The sequence below is a fragment of the Polyodon spathula genome, chromosome 8, assembly GCF_017654505.1.
Source record: "Polyodon spathula isolate WHYD16114869_AA chromosome 8, ASM1765450v1, whole genome shotgun sequence".
NCBI lineage: Eukaryota > Metazoa > Chordata > Actinopteri > Acipenseriformes > Polyodontidae > Polyodon > Polyodon spathula.
The window spans coordinates 12,531,127-12,543,634 of NC_054541.1; the positions used below are offsets into that span (position 1 = coordinate 12,531,127).

At 40.5% G+C, this 12,508-nt stretch overlaps 1 protein-coding gene across 11 annotated transcripts in view; it reads right to left on the reverse strand.

The window, feature by feature from the left end:
• Positions 1-12,508, reverse strand: part of LOC121319427 (receptor-type tyrosine-protein phosphatase T-like) — a 155,866-nt gene that overhangs the window by 15,236 nt on the left and 128,122 nt on the right. For 6 of the 11 annotated variants that reach the window (XM_041256854.1, XM_041256850.1, XM_041256849.1 and 3 more), the window contains 2 exons: positions 6,743-6,939; positions 1,545-1,632 (listed from right to left, as the gene is read on the reverse strand). In XM_041256854.1, the coding sequence (XP_041112788.1) occupies positions 1,545-1,632; positions 6,743-6,939 (285 nt within the window). The remainder of the gene's footprint in view (positions 1-1,544; positions 1,633-6,742; positions 6,940-12,508) is intronic. The other 5 variants (XM_041256860.1, XM_041256851.1, XM_041256858.1 and 2 more) reach the window with 1 other exon arrangement.

Here is a 12,508-nt window from a genome sequence, read left to right on the forward strand (position 1 = left end):
GCACATTTCTCTCCCTGCTACAGCAATGTACCCTGAACCTGGTTTCCAAATCAAGTCACAACAAAGGACCTTCATGTACTAGAAAGGAATACCTTTGATGACAATATTAAATGAAAATACAGTGAGAACCCCATTATCTACTGCACCAGTTTCATTCCAGTTCTGTACAGTGATCAAACAAATAACAGCAGTTCATTAAAAGTTAAGCAGAAACTAAGGAGAGCTACAGCAGCAAACATGTCATAGGCTGAAAATGAACTACACAGCTGGGGAATGAAAAAGTACAGGGCTGTAAGTGAAAGTGTTACCTGCCACTAATATACTGTGTGTTTACAGGCATTACATATAGTACCTTGCACAACAGCTACAACTAACGAAATCTGTTCCACAGCAGTGTAGTTACAGAATTTGCATGGGCATTTTGCCGATGCTTGTAACACTTCGCTCACAGAACCATCTGTGTACTGTAGCTAATATAACTTCTATTACAGAAACATAGTGTGCCGTTTAAAATCACACTATGTTAGACACGGGATCTCAGGGAGAAGGCAGTGGGAAACACAACACACAAGCAAGGCATGATGACAGTTATACCAACGCACAAAGTACTATAAAACCTGCTCATGCACCCCAGAGTGCTTTAAACCATACCGTTAAGTGCATCACTGTACCTCAGACAGTGCACTGCTGCTCGGAGTAATTCTGTTTCAATATCAATGAGTATGGTGAAATGCATAACTAATCCCTTCGCAAATATACTCGGCTTCGTGCATCAACAACAGTAAGTGGATTACTTGTGCTTTGTCTGCGTCTTCTGACTCAGATGATGGTACATTATCACGCACGTTAAAGATCCTCTCATCTATATTGCTGTCTTTGATCAAGCCTCATTGTTTCCAGTGAAAACAGATCAGACATGTAGTGTTTGAAAGTGAGCCCAATCTTTTGCTCTCGGGAGACGTTACACATTGATAAGCACTTCGAAGAATGCCGCTATCAGTAATGCATGTTTCCCCCAAGAACATAAAAATCACCATAAAAAGGTATTTATTTTACATGGCATAGGATAGTGACAATGCATATCAGACAAACGGTGCCCAAAGAAACGGCTAAGCCAATCAGTAGCCAATATCATTTAGAGATTTGGTCAAATCACTGAAGTACATTCATTGTGTGGGAAAACGTCTGAAGACTATATGCCAAGTTGGACAAGAAGTTCCGAACATATACTGGTAACTTAAAATATAAGTACATTGCCATGACGCTAAGACCCAAATTAAATAGACTAAGGCAAGTGTCATTTGGTGTCAGGCTTCGTTGCTCTTTTGCGTTACGAGGTGTACATGCTGCAGGTGGAGTGGTATATCATTCGGGGTTCTTATTGATCGAGACAAACTCAATTTAATCAGGGCAGATAATTAATTTAGCTAATTAAATGTGACTTGTATTTCTAATCCTTTTTAGCATCTTGTTAATGATCAATGACCCTCCCTAAGGAGCCACCTTTATATTAAAAAGATGTAAGTGCAGCAGTTTGTACTCACATGCAATGATATTCCCGTATCTGTTTTTATTGCGGTTTTCCTCTTTCTTGGCAGTATCCCACGCTGCAGCCTGTCCCTCAGGTAGTCCCTGCAATGTGAACAGTATAGGCAGCGATGGTTAACGAGGTCACAGCTCAAGCATAATGGTGCGGAAATTACAACCCAAGGCAAAAAAAGCAATTTTTAAGATTGTACAAATGTTATGTTTTCACTGCTGCTCATAATCTTTATCAGGTCATTTGTGCTGAATGAGGTATAACACATTGTAGCAAGTGACTTATGGTGAAGAGCATGCTTTACAATCTAGGTACGTGTCACCTTCTCATCTGAGCTTCCTAACTGAGACATAAGCATTGCACTTGTAATAAAGGATGTGCTTCCTAATGAAGGCAATCCATTACTGATGGAATGTACCACACAGTAACCTGATGCGGAATCAAAGAGTGAAAGGCATTTAGAAAAAGTGCACAGTTCTACAGTCTGTGTAGTGCACATTGATAACATCACAGTGTTCATAGCAGGTCAGATTCTCAAAGATATTAACAGGAAGGAATAAACCCTAAATGCAATTTTAAAACAAAGATGTAACAACTCAAGACTGCTTCCAATCCACGGAGTACAGAGCTTTGAGGCACTATCCCATTGTCAACACATATCCATCAGCAAGGCCAGTGATTTTCCACGCCTGTTTTACTTCACACTTCTGTACTAGAGGCTGATGTTTTTACTATTGACAGTGGGCGGACTTTGTTGGTGGTCCACATGGTTTGCTTGGTGTGTTTAGCTGGGGAATAAAAGCTTCTGGTGTCCTCTAAAGTGAAAAAAGGACAAGTGAGTTTGCAATACATTTATAAACATGAGTTTGTTATAAACACACACACACACACAGTAAATCTCTATTTTTATGAGCTCACTTTGATTAACAGTTAAGTATATTTACTTATTATACTTCTGTCTATAAAATATTTGTTCTATTGCTGCTTATCTAAAAAATAGGATTAAAAATATCCTGCTTTTCAGATCTGGTGACTTTAATCACAGTTGAACAATCCTGAGTAATGGATGCAGATTATCTGTGAAATGGCTCAGATTAGATAGGATTACCAGTCTGCACGGATTACATAAAGGGTGATCCATATGGACCCTGCCCTGTTGTGTCCCAGCTCTGGAAAAGGCAGAACAAATCTGTCACTCGTATCCAACATATTGTGCTTTGTCCTTTTGAAATCAGATCTGGACAAGCGAATTCACAGGGTCTGGCCGAGGACGTCAGCACATGCAAGGGTCTGTTTTTAAGTAGTGTTCTGTTCAATTCTCAATAGTAGTACTGCCTCAGTTGTAGTTCATTATGTTGGATCTATGTTTCGCTGTGCTGTAGGTTTTGGTTGCCTGTCCCAATGAATAAGGAGGGCAAATGTTCACGTCCGTCCAGCAAAATATGAGTTGTTCATAACAAAAGAACAAATACAAAATTAAAATGTAACATCGCGGGAGACAGAGAGAAAGTGGTGTATATGTTCAGGCAGAAGGGACATCCTGCTCCAGAGGATTGTGCCACTTACTTGACCTCTTTACTTTTTTTTTATATTTAAGCCATCTGTCAACTATGAGGGTATTAAAGGTCCCCACAGAATTACTGTGAAAAGGAACAGAGGTATCTTAACACTACACTTATGTTCTGGAAGTGTCTATCAGTATGGCAGTCGTCACTATCGAAGTCTGTGGGTGTTCGGGGCCTTGTTTTCAAAGTGTTTCCTCCATTCTTTAATTCGCTCCTATTTTTTGAAAGGAGAAAAAAAATACCACTTGTTTGTTTTTATTTTTGTACAGTGAATATGTATTTTACCTCTTTTAGATTTTATTACAGACTGGAGTAAACTCTTTGAAAATATGGCCCATATTTCTCCCAGAGGTTTAAGGTTAATGTTTCAGGTTACTGCTTCACTCGTCTCTGGGCTGACACTTGCTGTCCGGATTCCGGGCACCTAGTCCCTGGTGTATTTATTTATTTATGATCAAATATTCTGAAACCATCCTGCTCCGCATATTAAAGATTAATGGTGGGGTAGACACTGGTTCAGTCCTGTTCAGTCGGGTTCAACTGACGTTAAGGGAGGTACCTGGCTGGTTACTTGCTCCACTGCTGCAAAGGACTGACAGAAGGAGCCATCTATTAACCAAGTAATTTGAACTGGAGCTTCTTTGATTCTATCAGATTTGGCAATGAAGACACAACGCAGTGAGAGAAACAGGAAGGCAGTTTCCATGGCGACCAGAACTCCCCCCATAAAAATCCTCTTCCGTTCAGCAGCTTGAGTATAAATATTGCGACAGCGGTGCATTAGGACAGCACAAAGCACAGGATAATCACACATTTATGCTAATTACTCCAATTTCATAGCAATTTACAGCTCTTTGTCAAGTTTGGTTTTCTCTTTTTGCAATTCAACTAAATGAAAAAAAATATCAGGAACGGCAGCCCAATGGTGCATATCAAGAATTCCCTAAATCAGATGCAAATCCAAAATGGGATCTGCACGCATGATTCAATTAAGACACGATTTATTTTCATGGCTGTTCATTGTTTTAACTCGCTCGCTTTTCTTATTTTTTCGAATACTCTTACCGGAGTCTTTACATAAGAAAACAAAGCTAGCTGTGTTCAGAAAGATAATCAGAGGTGTGCAGAAGAGGAACAAGGCACCAGCTTCATCAAAGCAAAACCCATTTTATTCTAAAGACGTGAAACAAAACAAAAGCTCTTTATTTGTGCTTCTTATAACCAGTGAGTGCTGTCTTTTCAACAGAAGTTTCAGTTCAGGAACGCTTGTCCACCCCGGCGTGTCCCTGTTCTCCCCTATAAACCCATCCCTTGAGGGATCGAGCCTACAGAGTGACTGTGACATATACCAGGCAGATGAGAAATATAATTAACTGCAACTGAGCTCCAGGTGATGTTGGAAGTATTTTTCTTACTTGATTTGTACTATGTTGACAATGAGTATTGCCTCAGCCCCATTTACCCAGTAAATCTCAACACAAGGGTTGGGCAACGCATTAGAAACACATTAGACACATAGGACACTGTTAAAAGGGTGAAAAGCCACTGTGGGGAGCCAAGACTCTTCAGCAATTACCGCCTCCAATTGCATCAGGGAATGCGGGGTTGGAAATCCAAACCAAAGTCTGTTCTCCAGAACTCATGATGCATTTGAGACTTGAAAATCCTTTAAATTGCACTGAAATACAGCACACAGTTCCGTGGTAAATGCTTTGGCCTCTTGTTTGTGCCCATCTCAGTGTAATTGGTGCTTGCAGTGCTAAGGTCCCTGGGAAGTTGAAGGCAGTTCAAACTAATACTCATAACCTTTCATGGACTGTGGCCTGTGGTACAAATCAATAGAGTGTAATAATGTACACACGAGGGAACACCACGGCTGCTACTTAGACACGTGTCCAGTCAATGTTCAGAGTGCAGATAATGCTAAACATGCCTATATAGTTGAGGATAGCAAGTCAAGACTGTGACACCAAAGGGGGAAAACGAACAACACTTGCCATAACACTGCCAGTGGGATGTAGGGACAGCATGAGCAGCCAGATTCAACCCGACAGTAACTCTGCAGGGTGATTACATTGTTCTGCAGGAGTAAATCACGGTTGGCTCGTAGATTTGTTGCTTTGGAGGAACATCAAGTAACGCTAACCGAACTATTAGCCCGCTATCAATCTGTTAAATCTGTCGGCTTTCCCTTTGTGTCTAAAACAGACTCACAAGAGATTCATCTGTTACAGTATGTGAGGGACAGTCCATTCACACAAACGCAGGCAATACAGATGGCAAGAGTTTCCAATGTTTTGTCCACCCTGTGCACGTACAGTAAATCTCCTTTTCTGCTTTAGTGGCAGAGACAGATATTGTGATTAAAGCTCCAATGATTTCATACAAGAGTGAAAAAAAAGTTGAGTATTATATATAGCCCATAGTGAACATTGGAGCTGTGATATGCCTGAAACTGAGAGGCAAATCTGTTTAGGAAAGAAAAGATAGGGGGGAAGTGGAATAAAACGTTCACATGACAAATGATCCCTTTGCAAAGAAGAAAACTAATGCAAGTAAAAAGATTCTTTATTTTATCGACAAGGACAGAGCAAGTTATGAGATCAGCCTATGTATCCAGAGTATGTAAAGGAATGGAAGAAACACTGAAATTAAAAGTTGAAAGAAAATCTATGCATTGAGTTTCATTGTTTGTCATACTTTTACCCTGGTTAAAACTAATGCTTTCTTTCCTTATTTCCAGTAAAAAAATAAATAAAATCCATTCAGTCTGAGGCACCATTCCTCACTGTAATAGAAGAACACCATGATTCACTACAATTCTCCTGACATCGCAATGAAAACTGGTATTAAATATCTGAAACAGAAACCATTGCATTTCTATGGTTTTGTTTGTTTTTCTGCTCTTGTTAGAAGCAGGCTTTTCTTCTTCAGAAATCACATACAATCTAATCTAAGGGATAAAAACATACTAGCAGTGTTATGTGTCCAAGACAAAACCAGATCTTCCCACACTGCTGTTGTAACAGTGCAGCGTTCCAGGGAACAGCAATCAATGGGAGTGCACATTATAAAGGGAGCTGAATTACTGAAAACCACTGGCCAACAATCCAGCACCGTTTCACACGCCATACATTTCACCCTGAAGAGGTTACTGTCTGTTACCAAACAGAAAGCAATGTATATGATTCAAGGCCTCGCTCAATCGTGGAATTGCTTGGAGAGATGAGGCCATAGCTTGGAGAGACAAGGCCAAAGCAAAAGATGCAATAAAAAGAGAGAGAAGGAGCTCTTGAATGCTGATGTTTTTAAAAAATGTTTTGAATGGGACCAAAGCATCTAATTCATTGCTTTAAACTACACCGTGACCTGTGGAAAACAACCAGTCTCCAAGTGCTGATCATAGCCCAAAGTATTTTTAATAATGTGCTACGTGGTGGTCCTGAATTACAACTCAGCATGAACCAACAACTACATCTTAATTCTGTTGTACATTTTTTTTTAAATATATATATCTTTTTAAATCACGCTGGCATTAGGGCATCCAGTTCAGCCTCAGGCTGGTTTAACACAATCGAATAATGAAATAAATAAATCAGCCTTTGTAACTGGAGATGTATTTTGGAAGAGTACTGACCATTCTTACCTCATACTCCTCCTTAAACCCGTATCCCTGTCCACACTTCATCTGGGTGATGTGCTGCAGCAGATCAGCCACGCGGATCGCTGGCTGAAACTGGCCAGCTTGGTAAGACATCTCCACAGACTTGCAGCCCCTGTAAGGGTAGGTCTGGATCGTCAGGGTGGGCTGGCTCATCTCACTGTGGCTGTTGTCTGCAGCGGGGAGGAGGAGAATGTGACAGTTAGACAACATCGTTTACTGAGGATCCGGTACACTGAGATAAGACAAGATCCATAGGGGGTAATGGTTAAACTATTGTAACTACAAGTTCCATTGTTGGCTACATTAGAGTGACAGATTCAGGTTTTATTTGTGTTACACTGGTACCAGTACTGTATATCCATACCAGACCTCAGGGATCCACTGTACAGTGTAGGTTCTATAGACATTGTCATCACAAATATATTGCAAATGTCATGGACCTTCCTATGTTATGTCCTTATGATGTTATATTATCAGGAATCTACAGTGAATGAACCTTAATCTAATTTGTCTAGTTTTGCCTAGAGATAACAATCAACCTCACACCTTGAATGCACCAGGCACTTGGGAAACAAATGGCTAATCAAACCCGTCTCCGTGATTTAATTAACCCGTCTAGGGAGAGAGAGGTGGTTTAACATAGGAGTCTGAAAAAGAGAGTAAAATGTCTTAAAAGATTTAAGACAAATTTCATATAATGACTTAATACCACTGAGTACAAGATGCAAGCGTGTTTATTCTTAAATTGAGTAAAAAGTATAGAATAACCCAAGTTATAAATCCCTATGAGAATTAAACTGTTTGCAAAACCAAACCATAACCAAAATCGCAACCAGACATGTTTGGTGTCTAAAGAAATGTAATTTCTTATGGTAAAAATAACAGGAATTCAGAATAAAATCTGAATTATTTAGCAAAAGTTATGCATGTTTTAAAGTTTCCCCTTTCCAGATTATGATAATCAGACAGAGGAAGGGGGGTGAGCAATCAATCAAGATTGCAAGCCCATGTGCTACAAAATAGCCAGTCGGAGCATGCAGCGGGAAATCCAATCAAACAATCTCTTTGTTTGAAAAGTATAAAACCCCTGCTTTAGCCCAGCTCCTCGCTGCCCCAGACCTTTGATGCTGCACCCTACCCTTTGATAGCTCCCCTGGACCCGCTAGCTCCCCTGGACCTGCTAGCTGCCCCAAACCTTTTGCTAGCTCCCCAGGACCCGCTAGCCGCCCCAAGCCTGTGACTGCTGCCTCAGACCTAAGAAGACGTTAAGAAACTAAAGACTGCACCTGGAGCCCTCAGCTCTAAGTATTTATCCATCAAGGTTGGGAGCCCTGACACTTGGAAAAACGCAAGGCAACGGAACGTTGAAAGTGACTACTTTTCAGGCTAGGTAACAATACTCTTAAAATATCTATTCAGGTATTGTGACCCCTTGTGTCAGTATGTACTCGTATTTCTTTGGTGAATTGTTGTTTTAAACCTTAGTTCTCATTGTAATGCTTTTAATGTGACATTTAATTTTGTAACTGTTTTGTGTGATTTTCAAACTTATTTTATTGCATGCTTAATAAATACCATCTTTCTAAGGAGAGATTCCCAGTAATGAATCATATGCTTACGTTGAACAAACAAGATTCATGAACTTTGAACAGTCTGGAATGTGGTCTATTTTCGGCTTGTTGTAACGTGTAAATCCACCATCATTTTCAGAGAGCGATATTAAAAACGGGTTTGTACATTACAGTAGTACCCACAGCTCTTATTGGAGGTCCCACCGAGATCTTGACTATCAAAGGTATCTCTTTATCCCCTACAGTTCTTGGAGGTCCTTTAATTTATTGCTCTTAAGAATATATTAACTGCCCACAATAGTACCCACAACAGCTATCCCCATGCTTGAGCAAGTTTGTGTTTGTGAATATGAAACGTGTTTCATTTGAAAATCAGATTACATGAATTAAAGCAGGTATTAGGGCATGTGACATTTTATTAATTCATTTAAGCCTATCTATGAGGAGGAAAAGAAAATCATTTTCACATCCCAATTCATTTTTAAGGTTGGCTTATACCAATTTCTGACTTTGACGTAAATTCCGATTTTCAAGAGAAACTTACTGTATTGTTGCTAATGAGGGTATTAGTAAGGCTACTGTAAGTCCAAAGTGTGTATAAAGTATAAACGTATTCTGGATAACAGCTACTGTAAGTGCAAAGTGGGTATAAATTATAAAATTATAAGCGGACTCCCAAGTGGTGCATCCATCAAAGGCGCTCTGCGCGGAGCACAGGATGTGCCATATAGCCTGGTGATCACAAGTTCGACCATGTCACAGCCAACCGTGACCGGGTTCCTAGGAGGCGCCGCACAATTGGCCGAGCGCTGCCCGGGTAGGGAGGGCCTAGGTCAGCAAGGGAATCCACAGCTCACCGCACATCAGTGACCCCTGTGGCTGATAGGGCGTCTGTGGTTCTGCAATGGAGCCACCAGATCTGTGCTGTCCTCCAGCTCTATGGGTCTGGTGGCATCGCTGTGAATCCGCAGTACGAAAAATGACAAATTGGCAGTAGCACGTTTCAGAGGATGCATGCTCCATCTGCCGTTTCCTGAGTCGGCGGGGGGTTGCGAGTGGTGAGCGGGGGATACAGACAATAATTGGGCACACTAAATTTAGGAGAAAACCGTTGTAAAAAATTGGCGACAATTACATTTTAAAGTAACTAAATAAAATTGTAACAACCTAAGCTGCCATGCAACTGTTGAAATCAATTTGTCAAAGAAGGGCTATTTACATGTTAATTATCTTGAAATGCTGCAACACATTTAAAAAGACTCACTTATAATCCTGTCTATCATCCGCATCTCTTATAAAACATAAACACGTTTGTAGGACATGCTCATGCTTTCTAGCTGCTATCAGACACAAGGCAGGGACTGATCATCATGCTGCTCTGTCGCATTAGAAGGGCTGGACTGTGGCTGTGTTTTTTCACTGAACAGAGAGTGTAATTTAATGTAGTCCTCTGGAGGTTAACTAGGATGGGAACCCATTGAGAGCTGCACCTCGTTTCCAAGGGGCTCCTGGAAGATGCACACAGCAGCAGCACACACTCCCTACATGTAGACTGCATTTGCACAGGAGAGGACTTATTGTTATCGTACCACCAAGAAACAAAACAAACAACAGCTGTGGTAAGAAACCCCATTCCTGTTATAAATGCATATATATATATATATATATTATATATATATATATATATATATATATATATATATGGTGGAGAGGACGTTCCTGCAGTCTCACAATCAGTCACTCCTAGGTGGGCTCTGTGGAATATCAGTACTTCCCTTGTGAGGACACACTGCTTCAGAGTACATTTAATTTAACGTGTCTTTAATGGGTTTCATGTGTCTTGTATTTTGTTATTAATTAAGCTCATGGCATGGGCTCTTCACACTTGTTTGATGTGCTTGATTATAATGTATTCCTTTCGGGTAGATCATTTTGCAGCTTTTTATTAAACATGCTCATTATCTCAGTGTGTAGATCCTCCCCCTTTCTGTAAATAACTGGCTTGCAAATGAATGTTCAAGTTTTTTTTTAGTGTGTGTGTGTGTGTGTGTGTGTTTCTCTTCTTTATCCTGTTCTTTTAATGAGATTTTCCAGTTCATTAGTCCTCTTATTCGTATCTTTTGTTTAATTTCCCTAGAGTCTGTTACAGCCCCACTGAGGAGGCTCAGGAGTGTCACACACACACACAGAAAGTGGGAAGCCTGCCTAACATTGCCTATTTTCTGATTACTCATACGAAGAGTTAGAAAAAACCCAACAGGTGGTTGGTGGGGGGTGGTTGGCACTTTATTTCTGGTGAAATCCCAATAAACGTCAATGCTACTCTATCTTGGGCCCATGCGCATACCCCAGCTCGTTATTAAACACAGGCTCCCCTCTACCGTCGCCCAGGTCACTGCAGGGAAGCAGGAGCAGCTCGCTGTCGGCCCTCGCTGATTGAATGAAAACAGCGTCATTGTGTACTCTAAGCAACCTAAGACTTTAAGCAACCTACTGACTATTGTGGTAAGCCCTTCAATCTGTCGGGCTCCGACATACAAGCTGTTGGGTTTGCATTATCTCCAACCAGACATCTTTTCCCTCTACAAATTTTCGGCGCCATGTGAATTCATTATCCCTGCGTTTTTGTGTTCGTTGCCAAGGAAATGTTCAAAAAAGCTGACCCAAAGGGCACACGACCAACCTATGTATCCAAAGAACAAGCGACTGAAATAATAGGCTGTGTTAGTGAAGGGCAGGGATGACAGGCAAGATGTGTTTATTCATTACACAGGGTACACTTTAAACACTCAGTTTTAAAATCTCTCTCAATCAGAAACTAATGCTTAAAACGCAGCTGTTCTGCTTCTTGTTTTGTTTATTCTAAAGCAATGTGCCACTGGCAAGAGATGCCGCAATGCACCCATAATGACTTGTGGATTATATACAGGTGTCTGTCTGACACTGCTAAAAAATGACTGACACACAGGACTGAAAACATCATGGATGGGGTCAATGAGGCTTTCCTTAGTAGTCACCAGTACTAGCTGTGGGTTCTTTTGTGGTATTTACTCTGGCTCCATAGAGTTATGGTTCCTCTTCCAGAATAAAGGAGATTCCTCTATATGACCAAAAATACACTGTCCTTTTTAGACTCCACACAGCATATACAGCAGCAGCCAAATGTCTTCAAACTGGCTTCCAGCATCATAAATATTTATATTAAAAATAGTGAAATCTTCCTGTAACAGATGGACGAAAAGGAAAACAAAATGGAATAATAAACATGCAAAATGGATGCAAAACCTTAACGCATTCATTATTTTAATTTTTTTCCCCACCTAATATAACTTGAAATGTTTAGTGCTGCAATTGCATAATCAGCTATTATTTGCAGTTACATTATGGCTAAGCAGCTTTGCTCCCTACCATTAACAATCATTAGGGCGCCACCCTGTAATGCATTTGACAGCTCTTTGTGTGATTTAAGGTAATCGCAGCTTAAACTGCATTAAGAAAGAGGTTCAGTGATTCCCAAGCGGTTCACCCAGTTAAGCTGCTGCTGCTGGGAGCGCAGGATGAGTCGCACAGCTTGGACGGCACCAGTTCGTGTCCAGGCTGTGCAAAGAGGCCCAACTTTGCCGGGGACTCCGAGGGGGGCGTTACATTGGCTCCGACTCTCACGGGGTGAGCGATAGGAACCCGGCAGAGATTGCCTCTCCTCATCCCGCAACAGCGAACCCTACTGGCCAGACACCGAACACATTAAAAAAAAAAAAAAAAAGAATGAAGGTACTGTTGTACATTTAATACAGCTTCCCTGTGGATCCTATTCATGAAGCCAGATGGTGAACTCATTCAAAGTTTTATATATATATATATATATATATATATATATATATATATATATATATATATATATATATATATATATCTTACATTTTCAAAATAATTCAGTTTTGTCCTTTTGTTTTCAGTATTGACCATCTCCCGTTATTTGAAAACATTAGCATTGCAGAAAGTTTTGAAAAGGAGATTATCGAAATAGAGCCCAAAAGCTTCAGGTTAAAAGCTTCAAAATGTAAATTAACCCATATTCTTTAGCAAATATGACCAAATATGGTATATCATAAGTAACACACAGTACTGCAAATGTTACACAAGCTTCAGCAGAGTTGGGCAGACTAGT